The sequence below is a fragment of a genome, unplaced genomic scaffold (assembly GCF_019419815.1).
Source record: "Pyrus x bretschneideri cultivar Hongxiangsu unplaced genomic scaffold, Pyrus_bretschneideri_v1 Contig49, whole genome shotgun sequence".
NCBI classification, from domain to species: domain Eukaryota; kingdom Viridiplantae; phylum Streptophyta; class Magnoliopsida; order Rosales; family Rosaceae; genus Pyrus; species Pyrus x bretschneideri.
Window position 1 is genome coordinate 1,239,610 of NW_025999786.1, and position 11,705 is coordinate 1,251,314.

The 11,705-nt window shown below is 38.1% G+C and overlaps 3 protein-coding genes across 3 annotated transcripts; 1 reads left to right on the forward strand and 2 right to left on the reverse strand.

The window, feature by feature from the left end:
- The first annotated feature begins 571 nt into the window (after positions 1 to 571).
- On the forward strand, positions 572 to 1,742 carry LOC103936476 (protein EXORDIUM-like 2). Its single transcript, XM_009346316.3, has one exon. It carries the CDS (start codon positions 657 to 659, stop codon positions 1,536 to 1,538), a length of 882 nt encoding a protein of 293 aa, XP_009344591.1. The 5' UTR covers positions 572 to 656; the 3' UTR covers positions 1,539 to 1,742.
- Positions 1,743 to 5,531: 3,789 nt separating this feature from the next.
- LOC103936477 (30S ribosomal protein S13, chloroplastic) lies at positions 5,532 to 6,652 on the reverse strand. The gene is made up of 3 exons (XM_009346317.2): positions 6,485 to 6,652; positions 6,174 to 6,398; positions 5,532 to 5,864 (listed from the first exon to the last, which is right to left on the reverse strand). The coding sequence occupies exons 1-3, from the start codon at positions 6,596 to 6,598 to the stop codon at positions 5,700 to 5,702; spliced, it is 504 nt and encodes a 167-aa protein (XP_009344592.2). The 5' UTR covers positions 6,599 to 6,652; the 3' UTR covers positions 5,532 to 5,699.
- Positions 6,653 to 7,112: 460 nt separating this feature from the next.
- LOC103936478 (phospho-2-dehydro-3-deoxyheptonate aldolase 2, chloroplastic) lies at positions 7,113 to 11,029 on the reverse strand. The gene is made up of 5 exons (XM_009346318.3): positions 10,472 to 11,029; positions 9,398 to 9,675; positions 8,533 to 8,809; positions 8,053 to 8,298; positions 7,113 to 7,513 (listed from the first exon to the last, which is right to left on the reverse strand). The coding sequence occupies exons 1-5, from the start codon at positions 10,949 to 10,951 to the stop codon at positions 7,247 to 7,249; spliced, it is 1,548 nt and encodes a 515-aa protein (XP_009344593.2). The 5' UTR covers positions 10,952 to 11,029; the 3' UTR covers positions 7,113 to 7,246.
- Between the last annotated feature and the right edge of the window lie 676 nt (positions 11,030 to 11,705).

Here is an 11,705-nt window from a genome sequence, read left to right on the forward strand (position 1 = left end):
ATTAAACAAAAATACGGACATAATCCAACATATCTACTTTTTTATCAGTTTCCCCATATAAATCAGAGGTGAGAGATAGGCATGAATACCTAGGCGCATGCGGGGTCACGAGTCTCTACGGCTTAAAGTCAGCATCAAGTGCCTGGAACAAACCTCTCTGCTCTCTATACCACCACCCAGGTCACTTCCTATTCGTATCATATTTTTATATAAATTTAAATGATATTTAATGTAAACAGTCATATTATTTGAATTAAACAAAATTTTAAATTTACTTCATTATTTAATAAATTAGTTAATTAAATGATGTGGTATACGAGAAGTTTTTCTTTTTCTTTTTCTAGGGTTTTTTTAAATAATGTGAATCACATCAGATACCACATAAAATGATATAGAAATGTAATATAAAAATAACATTATCATGATAAATCCTACAGCCTGGCAAACCCAAGGGTCTCCAGAGCCCTCTAGGTCCAATCACCAACTCCCACGTGGAAGCCAGAGACTGTAACACCTTTGCTCTCTACAGCTGTCTTCCTTATCGTCCGGGTATAAATACCAACCCAAACCAAATTCACCAAATCGTCCTCCCTCTCTCTGTCTACCCCTTCGCCCCACTCCCCCAGAGAAGCCTAAAATCCTCACCGTCCTTCGGAATGTATCCGATTTACCATTTTGCCACTGCTCTCTTGCTCCTGCTTTTGGTGGCGAAGCCCGGTTTTGGCGCTTTAGTGGAGGAGCAGCCACTGGTGCTCAAGTACCACAACGGTGCTCTTCTTAAGGGCAACATCACCGTCAATCTTATTTGGTACGGCAGCTTCACCCCTATCCAGCGGTCCATCATCGTCGACTTCATCCACTCCCTCGCCCCCCGGCGTTCCCCACTCCCCTCCGCCTCCTCCTGGTGGAAAACCACCGAGAAGTACAGGGGCGGCGCCACCAATCTCGTCGTCGGCAGGCAAATCCTCCACGAGGCCTACTCTCTCGGAAAGTCCCTCCGTAACCGACACCTGGTGGCCCTCGCCGGCAAAGTCAACGCGTTGAACGCCATCAACGTTGTTTTGACTGCCAGTGACGTGGTGGTCGACGGTTTCTGTAGCCGCTGCGGGACCCACGGCTCCAACCGGGACAAAAAGACGGCTTACGTGTGGGTTGGGAACTCGGTGGTCCAGTGCCCCGGCCAATGCGCCTGGCCCTTTCACCAGCCCATATACGGCCCGCAAACTCCGCCGTTAGTGGCTCCGAACGGCGACGTCGGAGTTGATGGCATGATCATAAACATCGCCACTCTCTTGGCGGGAACCGTAACGAATCCGTATAACAATGGGTACTTCCAAGGGCCGGCCAGCGCGCCGCTCGAGGCGGTTTCTGCCTGCACCGGCGTTTTCGGAACCGGGGCCTACTCTGGGGATCCGGGTCGGGTCCTGGTGGACAAGGCGACCGGGGCGAGCTACAACGCGGTTGGGGTAAACGGGCGTAGGTTCCTATTGCCAGCCATGTGGGACCCGCAAACGTCTGCATGCAAGCCGCTTGTGTGACCGACGTGGCAAGCATCTGTAGCGCACGTGATCGTGTAGATATTATTATAATATTATATATTATTATAAAATGTGTTGCACCGGGAGGGTGGATAGGGTTAGGGGGGTTTTGTACACACTTCAAGTCTGTCGTCTTGCGTGACATGTAAATCTTGTTTCCTGTCTTAAGAATACCTTGGCAACTAAAACCTTACTGATTTTAAATTTTTGCAAATCTTTTTTCCCGTCTTAAAAGTATTTTATGATTTTTTTTTTGGGGTAAATTACTGTTCAACTCTTTGAACTGTCAGTTGAAATTGAAAATTTAAATTATTTGTTTGGCAAATTATCTCTTGAATTATTTAAAATCAGTCGGTTAATCTCTTCCTTGTTTGATTGCGAGATTAATTTGGGATAAATTAGTTATTTCATTGTTAATTTTTACTTGTTAGTTATAATTAGCTATTATAAAGTTTCGACATATGAACACAAAATAGTTCAAAAATATATAGCATTTAACGGATCATCTTATATATTGTTACACATTATTTTGTCTCAACATGTCATAATTATATTGCTTGTTATAATTAACAAGTAAAAATTGATGAAAGAATGACGAATTTGATGAAATAGTGGAAGAAATCTAGCGAAAAGTGATTAATTGGCTTATTCAAATAGTTTAGGGTTTTATCACAAAACTAGTTAGGGGATCAATTTTAACTGAAGTAATAATTCAAGGGATCAAATGGGGCAGTTTACCTTTTTTTTATTTTTATTTGGGAAGCCAGTGTACCTTTTTTTGGACAAACGATATAAACTACATTAAGAATACAGAAGAGCGTTATGTTTCATAAGAGATTAGTAATAATAATCACTTCGCCAGAATCGAATATAAATTTTTTTAATTACAAATAAATAAGAATATTATTAAACGAGAAATATTATTAAATTGTAATATTAAATGACTTACTCTATGATATTTTATACAAATGTCTATTTGATGTGACATGATTGGAGATGAATGTTTTCTCCATACTTTTTGACATTTATTTTATTAAGTTATTTTGTAAAAGAGTTCAACGATTTGATTGTTTATTTTATAATATAAAATTCTTGAGGTAAGACGAAAAAAAAAAACCTACAATTAGATTGTTAAAATTTAGGAAATTGTTATAAGTACTTTAAAAAGCTTATTTGACACTTTAAATTTTTTATAATTAGAAAGAAAAATACACTTATGAAGAGTGTATAATGAAAATTTTGAAGCACTAATAACAATTTCCAAAATTTATTATAAATCTATCAATGTGGCATATATTCCGTGTATTATGCGTACTAAAATTTTGGCATGTGGGTGGCATATTATGAATAAAAACAGTGTTTATCACAAAAATGTCTTTGAGATTGATCAAACTTATTATTTTAGTCCTTTTACTTTAAATATCAATTAATGTCGTCCTTGACATTCATTACCCCACATCAATTTGGTCATTCTATTAAGATTTCATCAACTATTCTGTTAATTTGTATGTGAGACTCACCTAATATTGATCAAACTCCTCATTTTGGTCCCTGTGTTTCAAAAATCAATAAATTTGGTCTTTAACTTTCACATCAATTTACCCTTCCATTAAATTTTCATCAATCTTTTTTGTTTGTGTGCTGATGTGATCTCACTAATTCAATTTATGACTCCACGTGGATTAAATAGAACAAGCTATTTTTTTAAGAGTGGACCAATGGATGAATATTTCGCGTTGACATTTTTCTTGTATCCCACAACCCCAATTGGAAAAAAAATTCAATCTAAATTCGATAAAATCAAATACAAATTCAATTCAAATTTGATAGGACTATAACCAATTAGAGAGAATGAGGAGTGAGTTCAGGAGGTCAAGTACTTTAGTGGTGTCATAGTGCCTTCTTTTTCTTTTGTAGCATACTTGATGAAGACGACGATCACTTTTTTTCTTTAGTTTTGGTTTTTAGTTTTTTATTTTACTTTTACTTTTAAATCTTAAAAAAAAAAAAGAAAAGAAAAAGGTTTCTCATAATGAATCCACGTGGTGCTATATGATTGGATTAGTGGGACAAAAAATATTGACGAAACTTTAATGGAATGATTAAATTGACGTGTGGTATTGAAAGTCAGGGACCAAATTTATCAATTTTTGAAACTTAGGGACCAAAATAAAAAGTTGGATCAATGTCAAGGACAATTTGTGATAAAAACCCTTATTTTGTGTAATCCACTTGTCGCCATTCCATTAGATTTGTGGGTCTCGCATACATACTAACAGAATAGTTGACTGAATCTTGACAGAATGACCAAATTGATGTAGGGTAATGAATGTCTGAACAATATTGATTGATTTTGAAAGTAAGAAAACAAAATGATGAGTTTGATCAATTTCAGTGACCATTTACGGTAAAAACCCTAAAAGAATATTGTGCACATTACATAAGTACATAATATAAAAATATATTGTCTCACTTTTCTCTTTTGTAGATTCCAAAAATATAGAAATTTAAGGATTTAATTTAGGAAATTTTAACGAAAAGTTTCCGATACTGTTTACTTTAACGAAAAACCACATTTTTACATTAAAAAGTCAATCTTGGTACTATTTACTTTACCTTTTATTTTATCGTTTTCGTTAAAACTCAAAAGTTTCAAAACTTTTTTCACTAATTTTCCTTTTAATTTATTGAAATTTTTTAAATTTATAATGATTGTTGTGGAAAGAAGTTGAAGAACTTTATAAAAAATTTGAAAGACACACCGTTTCAATTAATAAAATGTCATCACCAGGAATTAAAACCTAATTTTTCTTATAAAAAACGTGGAAAAAAAAGAAAAAAAAATCAAATGGAGATAAAATGCTTTTCGGAAAGTAAAGAGAAAAATGTTGGGTAATACTAGAAAGAACAAATTTATAAACTAAATGATGTGGTTGTAAATGTTGAATTATTAATTAAGTATCGATTAACGTGCTTATATTTTTATTGATGATACATCATTTAATTTACAAATTTAATTTAAAAAATTTGATGACATTCCACAAAATGATGTCTTAAAAGTAAAAGACGAAAGGATGGTGGGAATGTCATTATGAGCATGTCTTTCGCTTTTGGCGATCAGAGTTTGTATTTTGCCATGTAGAGGAAAGCTTAATGATGAGTTAGCATCACGTGGAGGAAAGGTTTTTCGATGTCATCGTCACACGAAGTGATACATTACGTATTTTTATATAAATGATGGGTTATGTGTGTTAAAAGGTTAATAACTTAAAAATTAAAAATTTCCACCATTTGCATAAAAACACGTAAAGTACCATCCGTGTTTCCGTCACAACTAAAACTTTCTACTCGGGGAGAATAATGTAATAAATGGTGATTAGGTATACTGTTACGGTGACGTATAATGCAAATAATATCAGAATGTGTAGTACTTTCTCTCGATGGGTATCAATATTATAAGTACAAGATGTCAGTACTCACGTCAAATAAACTGTTCTCCACATATAATCCAAAGAGCAAAAACTTCGTACATGATACCTGATGTAAAAACTGTTCAATTCAATTTCTTGATCGTTAATTACTAAAAGAGAACGAATCGGTGTGTATTCTTGCCAACGACGACCATGATTACCTGATGTAATGTAGGAGAGAAGGAGGCTTGGTTTCTCACATGCAGAGCTATGAGCTGTTATATACATGCTTGACACTTCAAACCCATCATACATGACAAAGCTCGGAGTACAAATTCCGGTACAAGCAGGACAAAACAACGAAGCATGCTAGTGAAAGGATTTTTAGGATTTGAGAAACTACGCCTCCGGATTCTGTAAACAATTCCAGCAAGTTCATCGCTTGTGATTAAATTTCATCGCATTGTAACAAGTTAAGAATCTACTTCGCATTGTGATCAAGTGATTAGACAACATTTCCTTCTCAACATTTGACAATCCTATGATAATTTAGCTCAAACAAGTACACCGAGATACACAGTCATGACAAAATGCTCAATATGCATTGATGATCCAAACTACATTTCCAAAGGCGAGAACACAACTCGATCAACCAAACGCGATGAGAACAATTGTATTAATACTAAAGCATAAATCCAGACAATGGAATTCATTACCAATTACAAAAGGAATCGAAAACCCATTCGATTACCTAACGGGCCTTTTTCTTTCCAGCAACTGTGACCCTCTTACCCTTCAGAGTCCTAGTGTTGTTCTTGGTGCGCTGTCCTCTGCAAGGCAATCCCTGACTGTGGCGTATGCCTCTGTAGCACTGAATCTCCTTGAGTCTCCTTATATTCAAGGCATTGAACCTCCTCTGCAACACCAAAACAATCCCAATAAAACTTCCATCCAATGGAAACGGTGGCCATATCCCAAACCAGTCATGCAATCCCACGTGTGAAAGTTAGGACGTGATTGATTGACTTGAGATACCGCCACAATAATATCCCATTGCATGAAAAGGGAAACCCTAACAAAATAAGGGGGCATTCTGCTCCAACCACCGCAATTGATTGCGGTTAGAGGCGAAGGTGGCCTAATCTATCTACCACGCAAATATCGAAATTTAAACTCATCTAACGCTAATGGCAGGGAGCAAAAGTATAAAGTTTTGAGGGTTTACCAAATCTCCTTCAATCATGTACTTGGAGACTTCATCTCGGATAATGGTGAGTTCTTCTTCCGACAAATCTTTGGTGATTTTGTTCTCCATGTTGAGGTCGATTAGGATTGTTCGCGCCCTGGTACGCCCAATTCCATGAACGTACTGAAGAGAGTACTCGACCCTTTTGTTGTTGGGGATTTCAACTCCGCCAACACGCACGCATTTGATGCTCAAGCCGCCAACCTGCGCGGAAATCGGCGAGACCCATGAACTTCGAGCTCGACCATGAAATTTTGAGCTCGACCCAGAATTTAAAACGTGAAATTTACCTGATTGGGGGGTCTGATTGGGAAGGAGAGGGTGTTGGAGAGGGGATTAAGGTTCCTTCCATTGCAGATTACAGAGAGGGAGGGTGCCAGAGGCATTGCCAGTGTTTGCGCCATGGTTGTGATCTCTGCGTGTGTGTGTGAGTTGTGAAAGTAATGAGCTCTGTGTTTGTGTGTGGGTGACGATGGGGTCGAGCTTTATCCTCTTCTGGCAAAATCTCAAGTGCGCAACGCTGTATGTGCTGCTGCTTATGTGCGCAGCGTTTCGACACCGTTGGATCAAATATGGACAGTTTAGATTATGCTGAGATAAAAAGGTTTCACGTGGATACGGCTGAATACTTGGTGGGGCTGCGGTCGTGGCGGTAGATGTGGATTCCCAATGGAACCCCTTGGGGAGAAGAGTAGGGCATATTTAACTTGAATTGTTTGAATTCTTGAGTTTTTTGTCTATTGAAATATGGATAAGGAGATTAAGGAAAACTAAATATCTAAAATTTAAAAATCAGATCGACTGGAGGAACTAGTTGATTTGATTCCTGTTTCCTTCTCTTGCTATTTAGAGCATCTCCAAAGGAGGTGTCGAAATTACTATGTAGGCATACAATAGTAAAAAAATGGCAGCAAACTCTTTCCAACCGAACCTTTCATCGTGTATTTTCCGATGCGTTATTTATCTTACACTGTTAATACATACACCTCCCCATGGTTTTCTAACAAATATACATTAAATATACATTCAAGTAAGAAACAAACCAGAACCTCCTATATAACAGCAGAGGCTGAAAAGTGCCTCGATCCAAGCCTTCTCTTCCGTAGTCGCTCTGCAATGATAAAGGCCAGTTCAAGAGATTGGGAAGCGTTGAGCCTTGGGTCACAATGGGTGTGGTACCGTGAACTCAGATCATTATACGTTATAGTTCGTGAACCTCCTACACATTCCGTCACGTTTTGCCCTGTCATCTCTAAATGAGCACCTCCTGGGTAGCTTCCTTCTTGATCATGGACATCAAAGAACGCTCTCAACTCAGCCTGAGAGTTAAAAAACAATACGATCATTGCTCCTATTACAGTTGGACGTGTTACTGCAGCAAAGAAAACTACCAATGGTGGTTGGTGTTCAAGCGCATCGGAAGGGAATTTATTCGTTTTGACCAAATCACGGATTCATTCATTTCATACGATGTGCAATGATTAGAGCAACTGCTCAAAAATAAATTATTAGGCATTTGAATGGTAGTTTTTCCAGCAAACTAACAATCAATCGGGCCATTTATGAATGGCCAGCACTTCAAGCATTTTCTTCTCAATGGAGTGAAATAAAATCCTAGAAATAAATAAATTACTTTATTTGGAAATGAAATCATACCTTTCACTTCACGGAATGCAGTTATTTTTCCATTTTTACTTTTATTTTTTTTGTGAAAAATCTATTTTCAACTAAGGTAGAAATTGGTAGACTTACTTGACTGTGCACATTTTGACAGAATAGTGAATTTGTGCTATGTTCAAAACCGTTGCGCAAGGAAAACAAGTGGCAAGTGTGAAGGTGTAAATTTATGACATCATACCCGTATTGCATCGAAGGAACGAGTTTTGAGTCCACACGGAGCTTTGATAGTGTTCCCATGCATAGGGTCACTAACCCAAGTGACAATTTGACCAGCTCCACGAACTGCCCTGATCAGATGAGGAAGCTTCACTCTCATGTTGTCAGCTCCCATTCTCACAATTATGGTTATTCTTCCTGGTTTGTTCTTGGGGTTTAGGATCTCTATGAGCCTAACAAGTTCATGTGGATCCATTTTATCACTCACCTGCATCACAATACAATCTATCATACACCACCTACATTTTCCGGTAGGAGAAACAGAAATATGTCTATCAGGTTCACGGTCACAAACCAAGTTATTCAACTAAGACTTCCAAGTTCATCATAAATAACTGCGTTAATTTTGTTCATACAAAATAACAAATGAAAAGGAATTTAGTATCAGAAATAAAAAAGAAGTAATTTTTAGAGCATAAGTGAAAGCAGAAGTGCAGGATACCTTGATGCCAAGGGGATTAGCAACTCCTCTCAGAAACTCCACATGTGCACCATCGAGTTGACGGGTGCGTTCCCCAACCCAAAGCATGTGAGCAGAACAGTCATAGTAAAGCCCAGAAGTAGAATCCTCCCTAGTAAGTGCTTGTTCATAAGGCAGAAGCAAGCATTCATGAGATGTCCAAAACTCTGTTGAGGTCATGATTGGGTGGTCAACTGTGAGTCCAACAGCAGCCATAAATCCAAGGACCTCATCCACCCGGTTAGCCAACTCGCGGTATCTATTGAGCCAGGTCAATTTTATGGTTAAGCCTAAACTTTTTCCCTAGTACTGAAATTGAAGATACTCGGTTGAACTCTTAAGCTACTGCAAACTAATCCACACAGAAGTCAAGGTATGTAAGTTCTGGAAATACACATGTTGAAACATTATTCAAGTACGGAACGTACTTCCTCATTGTCATCTCAACTATTTGTTCCCTTCTCCGCTCATAATAAATTCTACTCTATTAAAAAACATCATTAAACTTAAGTGTGAGGCTCAAGACAAACTAATAAAATGATCTAGGGCATGTTTGGAATACTAAAGAATGCACTCTCATGTTATCATACACATACGCAGTTAAGCTAGATGTAGAAAAAGGACTCAACCACCTAAATGAGGTCATCAAAACAATCAAGCCCACATCACTAGATGGCTTTCGGGGCCTTCCAGCATGAATTATATTATCCGGAACTTCACTGATATTCAGCACCACTTTAAAAAAAAAGTCTATTTAAGATATCATATGTGATGATGTGTGAAACACAAAGTGGTTGCTAAATAGTGAGGACATAAGTTTGAAACTATAAAGGAGCAAGAAGCATACCTATCCCCTTGCTCGCTATGCTCTGTAAAATCCAAATTCCAGTGGGTGACTCTCTGCATGGCTGCATACCCTCCAGTTGAAAATGCCCGCAGGAGGTTCAAAGTTGCCACAGATTGGCAATAAGCCCTAATCATCCTGCTGGGGTCCGGAATTCTTTCTTTTTCATCAAATGCATCACCATTGATATTGTCACCTCTGTAACTAGGCAGCTTGACACCATTTTTCTCTTCAAATTGATCTGATCTTGGCTTTGCGAACTGGCCAGCCATTCTCCCTACCTAAATTATCATAGCCATAATTTATGTCACTCAAACTCACCAACATTAATAATTATTATATCAATCAGTTAAAACTCAATGGCGAATAATTACAGATTAGAAAAGTTTTACCATGACTCATTTCTAAGATTACAGTTCTACCATAGGGAACCAAAATATCAAAAAAAATGACAAATAACAAGTTTGGTTCTTTTTATTTTTATTTTTATGAAAGACAATATTGTATTATTGGAGAATAACAAAGTTGAGTACAACGAGGGAGAAAATGTTGGAATCTAACACACCCAGAAGAGGGCGAAGGACCAGGCGAGACAAATGAAACATAAAGGCTTGGTGGTTGGACTCCTTTCATAGCCTTACTCTCCTTCCTCTTAGAACGTGTGGAAGAACAAAGATCCCAAGACTAAGGTCCTCAAACTACTAAAGTATCCAAACTCCCAATAGAGCGTCTCTGAAACACGGATGGAACCCGAGTCCTCAATCAAAATCAACAAAGCCTTATCCCAATCCTCAACAATGTATCATTAACGAGTTTGGTTCTTAAAATTCAATTAGCATTCTACCTACCAATGCATTCTAATTTCATCAATTAATTTTTATTTTTAAAGGCCTAAAACAATCATACGCCCATAACCAAAATTTCAGATAACCCAACGAACACAAATCCCAGCATGCCTCCTCAAAAATTTAAAAAAAAAAAGCTCAATATTTAAACAGAAATGATTAAAATACATGTTGGTTTTAGAAGAACAAAAATAATAAAATGGAAGAAAGAAGGAGGGAGGAAAGCCATGACCTTAATAACAGGCATTTGGCCACCAAACATAAGCACCACACCCATCTGAAGAAGCACACGGAAGGTGTCCCTTATATTGTTAGCATTGAATTCCTGGAAGCTCTCTGCGCAATCACCGCCCTGAAGAAGGAAGGCCTGCCCCTTAGCAGCCTGACCCAGTTTCTCTTCCAAGCTCCTCGCCTCTCCGGCGAACACAATCGGCGGGTAGCTCTCGAGGGTGTTGAGAACCGACTGCAGCTCCTGCTGATCTGGGTATTCAGGAAGCTGCATCGCCTTCTTCGCCGTCCAGCTGTCCAGCGTCCATTTGGGCTGTGGTTTGAAGGGTGATTCGGAGGACTTTGAAGGGTCGGCGGCATGGACGGCCGAGATGGGTTTCTGGGTTCGGAGGTGGGGCTCCGAGTGGTGGTAGTTATGAGGTTTGATGGGTTCGGGGATGATGAGGGATTTGAACGAGAGAGCAGTCTGAACAGAAATCGCCATTTTCTTGCAAGGCAATTTTGGATGTAGGAACTTGGAAGAGAGGATTATTTTATGTGTGGGTTTGTAGTGAAATTCGGATTTGAGAGGATTTAGAAAGATTTTAAAATTCTAGCGTAGTCAATTAAAATATTTTAAATGATTTTAGAATTCATTTAAATCTAGGTGTAGTCAATTAAAAGATTTTAAAGGATTTTAAAATTCATTCAAATCTAAGTGTATTAAAACAATTAAGATTTTGGAGGATTTCAACAAGTTGTGGATTTTGTGGGATTTGAGAGCAAAATGTATATATAACCAAGACTAAAAAAAATTCAACCTCACCCCCTAGGATTTCAACATGTCCCTAATTTTACGATTTTATTAAATTTAAAAGAGTAAATTGACGAAAATGCCCCTAAAGGTGAGATCGTTGACTTTCGTTGGCTATCTTTTTGTGACACGTGCGAGTTACTATTTTATCGTATTCTCAAAGTACTCAACAGTACGAATGCCTAGGTGCAAAAGGAATCGAAACTGGAGTTACGGTTAAAATTTTACGGACTTAAGATGTTCAATGGCATTTTAATATTTTTCGTGTAGGATTTTCTGCATGGTGGTACCCACCCACGTGGGTCTCCTATCCCTTTGTCCCTGTGTCACTTCTTCTCCCACACTTTCTCGGATTCCCTCACCTTTATCTCCAGGGCCAGTCCAGACCCAGTGTTGGCAGGGCGATCGTTCAGGGTCCAAAATAATTAGGGGCACCAAAATTATT